This window comes from Dromaius novaehollandiae, unplaced genomic scaffold, assembly GCF_036370855.1.
Source record: "Dromaius novaehollandiae isolate bDroNov1 unplaced genomic scaffold, bDroNov1.hap1 HAP1_SCAFFOLD_30, whole genome shotgun sequence".
Classification (NCBI taxonomy): Eukaryota; Metazoa; Chordata; class Aves; order Casuariiformes; family Dromaiidae; genus Dromaius; species Dromaius novaehollandiae.
Window position 1 is genome coordinate 5,265,239 of NW_026991333.1, and position 13,825 is coordinate 5,279,063.

The window sequence follows — 13,825 nt, forward strand, 5'->3', positions numbered from 1 at the left end:
TGGCACTGCATTGCCTGTGGCTGTGATAACTGATTGTCTCCCTCCTGCAAACGCTTCCCGGGTGAGGCGCTTGGGGACAACCATCTGGCAGTGCTCATGGGAATCCATCAGGATGATGCCCTGTGTGTGGGCAAGGGGACCTCAGGCACTTGTCACCCTGTTGGAGAGCAGCTTGGAGAGCAGAGACCTGGGGGGAGGAAAGAGAGGTCCCATGGCTGGCAGAGTGAAGGTGCTGCTGTGTGCCTGGGGCCAGGGCACTGCCACCTCCGAGGCCCTCTCCTAGCTCCTGAGAAGCTCTTGCAGAAGCAAGCAAACCCCGGAGAACAACCTTCCCCACATTGCTGGGAGTCAAGGAGAGGGTCACTTCTGTGAGAGAACATGACAGGCCAGGAGCAGGGACCTGGCTGGGGTTTGTGCTTGTGAGGTCACTTCTGCCTCAGTACCTGATTGGTTGGTGTAGGTTCCTGGAAGTCACCTGTGCCTGTGCTGCTGTTAGGCCAGAACCAGGTTAATTGGCACAGGAGACTGTCCTGGAGGGCAGAGAGGCCATGGATCCCTCGTGGATCTTCAGGGACAACGTCCTCAAAGCCCAGGAACAAACCAGTGTGATGTGATGGGAGTCAAGCAGGGCCTGGCAGGAGAACCGCATGGATGACCAGGGGCACCCTGACTTAGGAGTTCAGCCACAGGAAGGAAGTTCCCGGAGGGTGGAAGAGGGAAGAGGTTGCCCAGGAGGCAGACAGAAACCTTGCCTGTGGGTGCAGCGATGGAGCTAGGAAAGCTGGAGCTGGAGCCAGAGCTCACAAGGGGTGGGGAGGGCAACCAGGAGGGCTTTTGTAAGCATGCTGGCAGCACAAGGAAGGCAGCTAAGCAGAATGTGCTCTCACTGCTCAGTGGGGCAGGGGACATAGTGACAAGGACAGGGAAAAAGCTGAGTCTCTCCTTGTCTTTTCTGCCTTACATACTACCGGTAAGAGCTGCCCCTAAGGCTCCTAGTGCCCACATGACATTGCTCTTGATTGTCTTTGAAATGTCAGGGCAAACAGGGAGGTTCCTGCTATCTGGGAAAAGGCAGACATCACACCCATTTCCAGAGAAGGGCAAGAGGAAGAATGCAGGTCAGCTTCATGCGAGTCCCTGGGAAGGTGATGGAGCAAATGCTTCTGTAAACCATCTCCAAGCATCTGGAGGGCAAGGATTGGAGGAGCCAGCATGGGCTGACCAAAGGGAAATAGAAAGTCTGCCTGACCAACCTGAATGCCTTCTACCATAAGACTGTGGGCACAAGGGGAAAGCAGGGGACTTGGTGTGCCCTCATATTGGCAAGGCCTTTGACACAGTCATCCCTGTTCTACCTGTAGCCAAACTGTTGAGATCTGCACTCGATAAATGAACCATAAAGCAGGTGGAAGACTGGCTGGTCCATCAGGCCCAAAGGCTGTGATTAGTGGTATGAGGAGGCCAAACTGGTGGCTGGTTACTGGTGGCATCCCTCCGTGATCAACACAGGGGGCAACACTGTTGAACTTCTTCATTAATGGCCTGGGACATGGGATGAAGCGCACTCTTAGTACCTTTGTGGACTATGTGCAATTGGAGTGAGCCCCTGAGCAAGCTCATTTAGTTCCCTCTGCATTGAGGAGGGAGGTGGGACTGGGGGGACCTGACATCCAGAGGTCTCCTCCATCCTAAGTGCTGTGATTCAATCACAGTTCATGTTTCTAGGGAGAGCTCTGTAAAGACAGACTAGGCCGAGGAAGAAGACAGGGCAGAGAGGCAGAAGAGAGAGAAGTACATCAATTTAAATAGAGGTGTTTCTCAGCAGAAAACTTCCCCATTCAAAGTGTGGGTAGGAAATAGGGCGTGATGAATAACTGTGCATACATATGTATATACTCAAACAGAGGAAGTAATTACTGTAGTGCATGGACATGGTGCTGCCAATAAAAAAGAAAGGAAAAACAACATGCGAATTGACAAATAGTATTTGAAGTTCTGGAAAGGAAGGCTTTTCTCAGTTATTGCATAGAGTTCTACTTTGGATAGGTTTGGACTTTTGACTAAAAGTTTACATTCAGGCCTTTATTAAATGGGGCACCTAGAGAGGCTACTGCTGCCCGAGATGCCCTGTTGTCGCTGTGTTCCCAGGCAGTGCTGGGGAATGTGATCCAGGAGCTACGGGAACCTTTCTGGAGCATTAGCTGGTCACCAGGAGAAGTCTCCCAACACCTCTCAGGGAGACACCTTATTTCTCTCCATTGCCTAGAAGGGGAAGTGCAGGCAGCTGGATTAGGCAGAGACATCTGCCTTGAAGGGGTCTGGCACTGGGTGAGATCAGCCTCCTCCCTGTTGCTGCCTAAAATCAGTTACACTTCATTGACCGTCCCGGGAGTGTGGCTAGGTGTTTAGGGCCTCAGCACTGCAGCACAGGTATGTTGAGATTGGTGCCAATCTGGCCATCCAAAGATATCTCATTTCATTGAAGCCGGTCACCCTGTTTTCCGCTACTGGTCAAGAGAGTTCGAGCCCTCAGAGTGCGCCTGGCTCTTTGGAAAGAGCGAGGAGTGGCATGGAGAGCCCTGGGCAGGGAGTGGTTTTGGTGAGCCCTGGACTCGGTGTTGTCTTTTATCATGCTGTAGGCCTGATTATAACAGAAATGTTTAGAAAATGACAATAAAATTGAAACAAAGAAGAAATTAAAAAGCAAAGAATTATTTTTTACACTTTTCAGCTTTTAACAGTCTTTATGTTCTTGTACTCCTCCTTGTTGGTGTTTGGGGCAGATTCTGTGAGTGAGTGAGTGAGTGAGTGAGAGTGTGTGTGTGTGTGTGTGTGTGTGTGTGTGTGTGTGTGTGTGTGTGTGTGTTTTGTAAAGGAAAGTGATTTCCACCTGGGGTGAGATGCAGTGACAGGGACACAGACATGTGGTGTCTTTGTAGGTGCCTTGGTCCCCTCTGCCCAGCCTCCATCTGCACCTCAGAGGGGCTCTGGTCTCCCGCAGGTCAACTCTGAGAGCTGCCAGGCCCAGGCAAGTACCTCACATACACCAGGGCCTCTCCAAGTGCCACTACATGCTTGTGGTTAGACACCTGAGCTCTGCCTGGAAAGGTGAAGGACTGTTTAAAAATGTGTTAAAAATATGAGCACCTTTTCCTCAGCTGAAATAATTCAATAATTTTAATAAATTGTCCATGTTTTCCTTTGAGGAACTCCTGGAAATCTTCAGGAAGGGTTTGAATCCCAGGAGAAGAAATACTGGTCTCCCTCAAACTTGCATTCTCGCTGCTCTGTCTGTTCTACTGTGCTTTTAACCTCACCAATCTTTCACATCTTTCTCCATGCCCTGATTAAACTGATCATTTCTACAGTCATCTTTGCATCAGACTATGTGTAGAAAGAAACTTTCCATAGTTTTCCATTTCTCCTCCTGCTCTTACTCTTCAATCACTCAGATAGTTCATCTTGCCTCCTCTTCCAGAAGTCTCATTGTTTCTTTAGACAACTCCTGAATTGTGTTGCTATCTCTCCTTTCCTGTCTAGCTGTCAAAAATCGTTCTAGCAAGGTTATTCCTTGTGGAAAGTGAACATCACTGGAGGCACCTTGGACTTAGCATGCAGTTAAGGAGTGTATCTTATTTTTCATTCAAATGTACCATGTTTTGTTGTTTTGATCACAGCTCAGAATTATCCTCCTATGTCTCTTTGCAGCTAGTTCTCGAAGGAAAGCAGGTGGGAATTGGTGCATAGAGGCTGTAACACTCAGCTACAGACTTCAGTGGAAAAAGGGTTGATTTTTACAAGGGTGATGTAGGTCCCCAGTGGCCGAAGAGAGAAATGGCAGGGCTGGGGAGGGGAGGAGGAAGGCTGTTCATACATGTCTGCTGTCAAAAATACTGCTTTTCTCACACATCCAGATTCCTCTGGAGACCCTCTCAGTCACTGTCAATCGGAGAATGTGAATATCACTTGTTCTGTATGCTGTACAGAAAAGAAAACTTTAAAAGCAGGAATCCTTTGTCGTCGTCTTCTTCTTCTTTTTTTTTTTTTGATGCTTCTTCCTCTTGTAAAGACGCTCCTGAAACCTCTCCAATTCACCACACCAGATCTGAAGAACTGAGGGAAATTATGGGGATAATTAGGAGCTCATCAGGGCTTTTTGCATTGCAATGACCCCTCAGGAGTATTTAGTGGTGAGTCCATGAACATCAGATTCTGAGAGGAGAGTGAAGCAAGCTCTCAAGAAGTTGCATTCAGAAACAGATCCCAAAGTTTCTTGGAGCATTAATGGGTCCCCCTGAGGGCCATTACTCACAGGGCCTCTCCAGGGGCTGATGAGAGCAGAAAGCTGGAGGCAGTTGTTACAGGTAGGCAAAGGAAATGTGCAGGTGGCTCTGATGCCAAGTCAGCCTAGGTGTGTTTTATCATACCACATGGCCAAGCACTGACACCCAGCCCTGGGTAGGGTGATCGTTTCCCTCCTGCTTTGCTCAGGGCTCTTTGTGGGGGCAGTGTGAGGGTGGGGGTGTGCCACACTGAGTGAGGGACAGTGAGATGGCACCTCACAGGCCCCATCAGTGAGAGGAGGAAACAAGGCCTCAGACTACAAGGAAATGGTGTCTTCTGGCAGGCCTCAGTGGCAGATACAGGAGCCATAGCCAAGAGGACAAAGACCTCAGTTCTGTCGGAAGCTTTCAGCCTTGGCAGTGCCCCTGGCCATCTCCACCCCAGGCTGTCCTACACTGTCCCATGCCTGCCCCTTCTTCACTGCAGCCTGTAGACACCCAGCCTGCTTCCCCTCCTTGCTCTCACCCAGGGATCTGCCCACCTTTACTGATGTCTCTCCACCCTCCCTTGCTTTTCCTTCAAACACAAAGCCAGGGGCTCACCACAGGCTCCCTCTGCCTGACCTCTTGCACCACAGCACTACCCTTCAAGTGATATTTATTTCTATAAAATCTGGTCTGAACCTCTCAAGCTGAAGATTGTGGGTGTTTCTCCTTCTTGTGCTGCTTCCCACCACCAAAAAAAGCACCAACATCTCTGAAACCACCCTTCAAGCACTCACGGTCTACTACTCTACTGCCCTTAGCTTCAACTTCACCAGGATAATGTAGCCCAGGTCCCTCAGCCTCCCTGTACAGCTCATGTGCTGCATGACCCATACCCGCTCTTGGCAGACCTCCTCTGCACCCTCTCCAGGTCCTCCCCATTCCTCCAGCACTGCGTGTACCACACTGGGACATGTGATTCCAGATGTGGCCACCCCAGTGCTAGGTGGAGGGATAAAAACAGTCCTTGTCTGGGGGGCCACATGCTTCCTAATGCAGCCCCCTATGCAGCTGGCCTGATCTGTGGTGAGCATGCACCATGGGCTCATATGGCATCCCTCATGATGTCCAGGCCCTTCTCCCCAGGGTCACTCCCCCAAGGCCCAACCTGCTGCTTCTCCTTGCACAACTTCAGGAGGTTTCTCTTGGCCTCATCTCCAAGCTTCTCAAGGTCCCTCTGAATTGAAGCTCCTTTGTGTCAGCTGTGAATGTGTGTGTGTGCAGATGGCTCATCCTATCTTGCCATGCTTCTGACAGGATAACAGCATGACGAACTGCAGGACGCTACAGATAATAAAGGCCATGCTGTTTTAAAGAACTGCTGGAAATGGTTGAAATGAGCATGGCAGCCATCTCAGAGAAGCCAAGGGCAGGTACAAAGCAAGCAAGACCAGGGTCAATGGGTATAGGGTAAATAGAGGTGTGCTGGTTGCATGGGAGGAGAGCAGGGTGGTAAAAGAGAAGAGCTTGTAAGGTGGAAAAGAGGGGAAAATGCAATAAAAAGGGAAATCAATGAAAAATCAGGGCCACCTGGGGGTACCTGCCAAGCAGTCCTGAATCTGAACTGCTCTGACCAGAGCAGGACAAGACACATGCAGCTGATGTGCTCATACTTTTGTCTGATGTACTTCAATAGCCATGGGGAAGCTGAATGTTTTCCCTAAGGTCAACAATGGAAGACCCGGGGTGGAAGGAAATGCCAAATCATTCAGGCTGGAAGGGACCTCCGGTTGTCTCTAGACCAACCTGCTTCTCACAGCAGGCTCAGCTGTCAGCTCCAAGCAGGTTGCTGAGGGCTTTAGTCATTTAGGACTTGAAAACCTCTGAGGATGGAGATGGCACAACCTGTCTGGGCAACCTGTCCCAGTGCTTCACTGTTTGGATGGGTAAAACATTTTTGCTTATCCCCAGCCTGAACCTCTCTTGTTTCAGCTAGTGCCTCATCCTGGCCCTCCTCCTCCCATGGTGCACAAGGGTGAAGAGGCTGGCTCCATCTTCTTGATGACCTCCTGGTAGGTATGGGCAGGCAAATCCTAGGTCTTCCCAAAGCCTCCTCTTTTCCAGGCTGAACAAACCCAGCTCCCTCAGCCTCCCACACTGACAAAGTCAAGTGTACAAAAGTGTTCCTAGGTTGTTTAATGGATCTCCCAATCCTTCTGGATTTTACTGGATCTGCAGAGGACCTTAGGGCTGTTAGAGTGCAATCACCTTCATGCCATGACCTTCTGCATATGTCACACTCATTTGACATCATGTTGTAGTGTACAGGTATTGTAGATGGTGAGGAGGGCAAGCAGTCATTCATAATTAAAAGGAGGTAACCTTGCAGCACGAGGAGGGGCAGGCTCTGGGGGTGGTTTGAGTGGTGCTAAAACACATGCAGAAAAGGAATTCAGGAGTTCAGGAATCACAGTAGTTATCACCAGAGATGCCAGAATCACCCATCCCTTTCAGTTGGAAGCGACCTTCGGGCGTCGCTAGTCCAACCTCCTGCTCCCATCAGGATCAACACTGAAGTCACACCAAGTTCCTCCAGGCTTTGTCCAATAGTGTCCTGAAAGCCTCCAAGAACAGAAAGACCATAAGCTCTTCAAATGTTTCATTATCCTCATTGATTTTTCTCCCTGCTATCCAAGAATCGCAGTAGCTATCGCCAGAGATGCCAGAATCACCCATCCCTTTTAGTTGGAAGTGACCTCAGGAGGTCTCTAGTCCAACTTCCTGCTCCCATCGGGATCAACACTGAAGTCACACTACAGTTCCTCTGGGCTTTGTCCAACAGCATCCTGAAAGCCTCCAAGAATGGAGAGGCCATGAGCTCTTCAAATGCTTTAATATCCTCACTGGATAGCATTGGATTAGATAGCAGGGATTTTTCTCCCTGCTATCCAATCTTAGATTTTAACCATTTCCTCTCATTCTTCTGCCATGAATCCCTATAAAAGCATGGTTCACTATGGGTGGCGACCTTGAGCTGGGAAGCTGCTAAGAGTCACCCCAAAAGACTTCTCTTCTGCAGGCTGAACAAGCCCTGTTCCCTCAGCCTCTCCTCTCAGGGCAAGTGCTCCAGCCCCCAAGCACCTTGGGGACCTGCCACTGAAATCGCTCAGAGTGATCAACAGCATTCTTCTGTACGGGGCCCCAACTGGATGCAGGATCTAGATGTGCTCTAAGAAGCCTGAGTAGAGGGGGACTGATCCACTGATCTCCTGGCTTTGTTCTGGTTCATGCAGGCCAGGATGCTGTGGCCTCCATGTCTGCCAAGGAATGCTGCCGGCTCATGTTCAGTTTGCTGCCCACAAAGACTCCCAGGTCCTTCTCCTCAGAGGTCCTGCCCAGCCAGGGACTCCCCAGTGTGTATCGCTCCAGGGTGTTGGTCTCTCCGAGGTGCAGGGCCTGGCATTTGTCCTTCTGAATTTCACAAAGATCCTGACAGCCCATTCCTCCTCCCGGCTGAGGTCCCTCTGAATGGCAGCCCTCAAGCATGTGACTGTTCTGCCCCATTAGGTGTCATCTCAAATGTGATGAGAATTGCCTCCTCCAGGTCACTGATGCACCTGTTTAGACAGGTCTGGTGGCAGTATAGACCTCTGCACACTCCACTTGTCAGCAACTTCCAGGGAAAGAATGACCCATTCACAAAAATCCTCTGAACTCGACCATCTAACCACATTTTTAGCCATCTGGTGGTCTACTCAGCCTACTGTAATGTCTTTCTTGTATACAAGAATATGGTGGGAGACAGCATCAAACACCTTCCTTAAAGTCATGTCAGATGTCCTCCACTACTCTCTGCTCCTCCACAGTACAGGTCTTGTTTTCACAGAAGGCAATCAGGTTGGTCAGGAATGATTCCCCTTCAGTTAATCTATGTGGACTCTTCCCAGGCACCTTCTTCTCCTTCGTGTGCCCAGAAAGGTGATCTAAGATGAATCGCTCCATGACACACTCCTCACTCAAGTGAGGTGGAATGGCCTGCAGCTCCCCAGGTAGTTCTTGTGGCCTTTGTTGAAAATGGGCACAACATATTCCTTCTTCTGGCCATTGGGACCTCCCTCGATCTCCACAACCTTTCCAAGATGAGCCTGGTTGTGAGAGTGGTCAGCCCTCTCAAAGTCCTGACACCCTCCAGCAACCTCCTGGACTGCTTGCACTCTGCTGTGACAGGGCGATGCAATTCCCTGCACAAGAACCAGGCCCTGTGATCCACAGGCTTCCTCACATCATTTAAAGGAGATGCATCCACCTCCTCTCCCTCATTGGGTGGTCTGAAACTCATGCTCACCCACAAGATCTCACCCAGCCCTTTGTCCATCCCAGAGAAAAGAGCTCCATACATCTGAGCTGCCCCTTCACACAAAGGGCATCCTCCCTCCTCATCTTCCCCAACAATCTCTCCTGAAGGGCTTGTACCCTGCCACCACAGCCCTCCAGTTGTGCCAGTGATTCCACCACATTTCAGTGATTCCAGCCATGTGGCAGCACTGTGAAAGCTTGTGCATCTCCATCTGCTCCTGTCTGTGCCCCAGGCTGAAGACATTCACATATATTTGGGCTGCAGAGCCTCAGCTATGGCACAGAGTGCACATTTATAATGGTGATGCCTGTTACCAAGAGCCAAGGACACCGTGTATGCAGTGGCCCCACTTCAGAGCAGGGACTCTGCTGTCATAGAGAGCAGGTGGCCATGCAATGGTGAAGGAGCTTCCCACTGAGAGAGCAAACCCTGCAGTGCCCAAGGTGAGGGGGAAACAGAGCTGGACAGTACACAAATGGTGGGAGAGGGGTTTTCTGCCTGAGCTGCCTCTGCAGTACTGTGGGGCCTGTGACAGAGGTGACCTGATCTCCAGGAGGGACAAGGTGCCACTGAGAAAGTCCCTGGGCCTGGACAGCCTGGAATCAAGCTACCTTCTGGACATCATTAGCACAGTCCTTGTTCATATCATCTGGGGGTGAGAAGAAATTCAGAGGAAGGAGAGCTACAAGTTTGCAAGAGTGCAGGGACATGAGTGGAGACCTGGGTGTGATGAGCCTCCATTAATGCAGCTTGCTTGAATGTGGACAGGATGGCCTTGGCCTGAAGGCAGCAGTGGGATTCAGGTGTTTGGTCACAGGCAGGAAACCTGAGGTGCCCTGGGGCACTTGCCCAGCAACCAGTCCGAAAGGACCTGGCCTTCCTGTAGGTCCCATGGGGTATCTGCTAGAAACATGTGGTGTGCTGGACACCCCAGGTATCTGACATGGCCCTCACAGACTATTTTTTAATGTCATTGAATTACATCAACTGTTCGCAGTGTAGGGATTGGCACGTGTCTCAGCTTCCTGGTGAGTGGAGCTCTATCAGCATTAGGCAGCTAGCGTCATTTCAGATGGCCAGGGACATTCCCCACCTGGCCACCACCTGATGCTCGAGGAGGATGTAGGTCTCAGGGTTGCTCCATCAGAGCAAGCAGACACTGGCACATGTCTCAGACCACCTCTATCTCTTCACCAGGTGTTTGTGTGCGAGTAACTGACTCCCACCCTCAAATCTCTGGTGATTATAATGGGAGCACAGACAAGGAGTTTGCATGCAGGCACCTCTGTTGTGCTCACTTCAGGCTGGGCAAAGAGTAATCCCACCTACTCTGTTTGTGGAGTTCATGAGATGGATCTGAATCCCACTTCATCCCAGGGGCTTCTGAACAGGCATCAGATGCCCAGATTGACTCATCTGAATCAATATCTGAACCATGGGTAAACAATGTCCCTTCTTGCCCCATTTCTAGGCATCCTGTGTAGTTAAGAGATGGGAGTAGGGTCTTCCAGAGTGGGACATTTCCACCTCTCATAGATAACCATCCTCTGATGAAACAGACTGCAAAGCTGGAATCAGTTTCTCTCCACTGTTGAGAGATAGACCACAGGTAATTATTTTCATCTAGTTCAGTGAGCATTCCCCAGGAGCAGGGAGCACAAGGGACAGAGTAATTCAGGCCTTCAGCTGGACCACTGCTGCTGAGAGCAGCCAGGCTCCTGGGACAGAGGGAGCTCATGGCAACGTGGCAGCACTGCTGAGAGACAGCTGTGTGCAGGAGCAGCTCCCCTGTCAAGAGCAGCAGGGCTGCGGGCACTGCCTGCTGTTGCTGACATGAGCTGAGACAAGAGAGAGAGAAGTGAAAGGCAGTGTGGAGTGGGAGGACAGGGGAGAGCTCATGGTGGGAGAAGTCATCACAGCCCTTTGCATGGTAAGTCCCTGGCTGCGGGGCAAAACTACAGATGTTTCTGGAGGCGTATTCTAAACCCAGCCCATGACTGATAGGTTTTTAAAGGATGGATCTTCTGGCTTCTCCAGTGTGGAGGAGAAGGAGGTGCTTTAGAGCAGAGATTCCCTGACATAGCAGCAGAGGGACAGGGCATCCTGCAACCTTCTGCTGGGGACAGCTGCCGGGGGGTGAAGCCGGGTGTGTGCCGGGCTGTCATTCAGCGCAGTGTCCCTGCACCCCAGGGTGCCGTGTGCCTGGGCAGTGACTCTGCTGTATGTGAGGGTCAGCACTCAGCCTGCCCGGGGAGCTCCCCATGGCACTGTGGGGAGAAGCTGTGGGTGAGAGGAGGGACCCCTGCCAGGGCAGGTTCGTTCTCCGGTTGAGAGGGTGCTGTGGGGGTCAGGGCTGCTCACAGCTCCAGCTCACCCTGAGGACATTTCTGGAGGGGACTTTTCCAAAGGAAGGGCAAGGCAGGGGATGCCTGAAAGGGAAGGAGCTTTCCTGAGGCTGTGCTTTGAGTTTCCTTCTCTTTGGGTGGGCAGAAACAATCGTGGATCTGTCAGGTTTAGCTGGGGAACTGAGACTGAAGCAGCGACACTGAGAGAGGACACCTTCCTCTTCATCCCTTCATCCACCCCTCAGCCGACAGGCAGAGCCAGCATCACCTTTCCAGCCTCAGCAAGGTTTGTCTCACCTGCTCCTTAGTCCCTGCAAACATGGAGGGGCCCCTGGGCAGTGCCCTGCCCCCGGGAGGTGTCTGCAGGACGGAGCTGAGCACCCAGTGGGTGGGTGGGATGGGGTCTGTGAGCACTGACAGGGGAGAGACACGGGGACAGAGAAAGAGCTTCCCGCAGGGACGGCTGCAGGCAGCAGAGTCGTGGTCAAAGTGTGAGGGGAAACTGCAAACTCCCAGGCCTCCTCTGCTCTCCCAGCCAGCACAGCCCTCTGCCCTCCAGGCTGTGGGGTGCAGGGCAGGAGTCCTTTCCCCAGCAGCCAGACGTGCAGAGGAGGAGAAACTCCCGAGTGCCCCCCTGTCTCTGCCTGTGCTTCCCTCCCTCAGCAGAAACACCATGGTAGTCCTCTTTCCCACCTGTCCATGCTCCCTTGTCCTTCCCTTTGGAAGGGGAATGAGCCAGCTCCCTCTTCAGGACACCCCATCCTTTTAGGACATTCCACTATTTCCCTCGGGGGGTGTCCAGCTGGGCTGCAGCTGCCCTCCAGAAGGGCAGAGATCCTCATTGCATCTGGGTGTTATCTAGGTGCCCCATGGAGAAGCCACTTCGATACTGAGGCCATGGAAATGCTGCTGGCAGGCTGCATGTGGGCATCTGGAAGGATCCTGATGTGTTCCTGGTTAGAAGGGGGGGGGGGCTGAGATGTCCTTCAGATGCTCAGAGAAAGGGTGCTGGGTTGGTTCACCTGCACTTTGGAACTACATTCCTCTGCTCTCAGCATTGTTGTTTCTGTTTAGGGTAACACAAGTGCAATTGTCCTCCACCTCCAAGGTGCAAGCACAGGGCAACTGGGAACAAGATGGATGGACAGACCAGCTCTCCTCCCTCTGCACTAAAGCCATGGTGAATCCTTTTGCCTCTCAAGAACTACAGCTGGTCACTCTGAGTACAGTGGCAGTGCTGAGGATTTCTGTCCGCAAGAATACGTCTCAGCTGTGACAAGGGCATCTAAAAGAAAAGAAAAGAAAGGAAAACAACAAAAAATCCTTAAAAGTCACAATGAACTTGCTTCTTTAGAACTGGGAATGAAGAAGCTGAAAGCCCCTCTACATAAGGAGTGGATTAAATCTGATTAAAAAGGTGAATATAGATGTTGAGTCAGCCCTGCTCCCATGTTCACAGTGCTGTAGGTCAGGGCTGACTCCTCTGGAGCCCACGGGCAGAGGCCTCTGCTCTTCATGGCAAACACAGCCATCACAAACCAGAGCTGCACCCATGAAGCTCAGTGACAGTCGTGCTGAGATGGGGAGAGGGAATGTGTGTGTGTTTGGGGGAGTTTATGAGAAAATATTCCTCGGAGAAGTCTGTCCTAACTTGTCAATGTCTCTTCTTCCTCAGACAGTTCCCTCAGCCTGGAAGGACCAAATGTCCAACAGCAGCTCCCTCAACCAGTTCCTCCTCCTGGCATTCGTGGACATCCGGGAGCTGCAGCTCTTGCACTTCTCCCTCTTCCTGGGCATCTACCTGGCTGCCCTCCTGGGCAACGGCCTCATCATCACAGCCATAGCCTGCGACCACCGCCTCCACACCCCCATGTACTTCTTCCTCCTCAACCTCTCCCTCCTTGACCTTGGCTCCACCTCCACTACTGTCCCCAAATCCATGGCCAATTCCCTGTGGGACACCAGGGCCATTTCCTACTCAGGATGCGCTGCACAGGTATTTCTGTTGGCCTTTTTCTTGTCAACTGAGTATTCTCTTCTCACTGTCATGGCCTATGATCGTTTCATTGCCATCTGCAGACCCCTGCACTACGGCATGCTCATGGACAGCAGAGCTTGTGTCAAAATGGCAGCAGCTGCCTGGGCCAGTGGGTTTCTCAATGCTCTCCTGCACACTGGGAGCACATTTTCAATACCACTCTGCCAAGGCAATGCTGTGATCCCCCAGATCCTCAAGCTCTCCTGCTCAGACTCCTACCTCAGGGAAGCTGGGGTGCTTGTCATTAGTGTTTGTTTAGTCTTTGGGTGTTTCATTTTCGTTGTGCTGTCCTACGTGCAGATCTTCACTGCTGTGCTGAGGATCCCCTCTGAGCAGGGCCAGCACAAAGCCTTCTCCATGTGCCTCCCTCACCTGGCCGTGGTCTCCCTGTTTGTTATCACTGCAATGTTTGTCTACCTGAAGCCTCCCTCCATCTCCTCCCCATCTCTGGATCTGGTGGCAGCTGTCCTGTACGCAGTGGTTCCTCCAACAGTGAACCCCCTCATCTACAGCATGAGGAACAAGGAGCTCAAGGACACACTGAAGAAACTCATTCAATTAGTACTGTTTCAGCAGCAATGAACTGTCCATCTCACCTCACGAGTGATTTCTAATTTATCTCAGGCAACTCTCATGCTTTGGGCATTCTCTCTGCGACAATCATGTTTGTAAATGCTTGAATTCACCCCACTTCTCCAGCAGCACAAAGCCCATCTGTCTGACCTGGAGGCCTTCCCTAAATCTGCCTGTCACTGTGTCAGGGCTGGCCTCCCAGGTAGCATCTCCGTAATAAAAGGGGATTTCCTCAGTACAGTGC

The 13,825-nt window shown here is 51.5% G+C and overlaps 1 protein-coding gene across 1 annotated transcript in view; it reads left to right on the forward strand.

The window, feature by feature from the left end:
• Positions 1–13,590, forward strand: part of LOC135325829 (olfactory receptor 14A16-like) — a gene marked incomplete at its 5' end in the record, with an annotated part of 92,231 nt that extends 78,641 nt beyond the window's left edge. The window contains 2 exons of the mRNA XM_064503807.1: positions 12,646–12,787; positions 13,220–13,590. Of these exons, the coding sequence (XP_064359877.1) occupies positions 12,646–12,787; positions 13,220–13,590 (513 nt within the window). The remainder of the gene's footprint in view (positions 1–12,645; positions 12,788–13,219) is intronic.
• Positions 13,591–13,825: the final 235 nt, after the last annotated feature.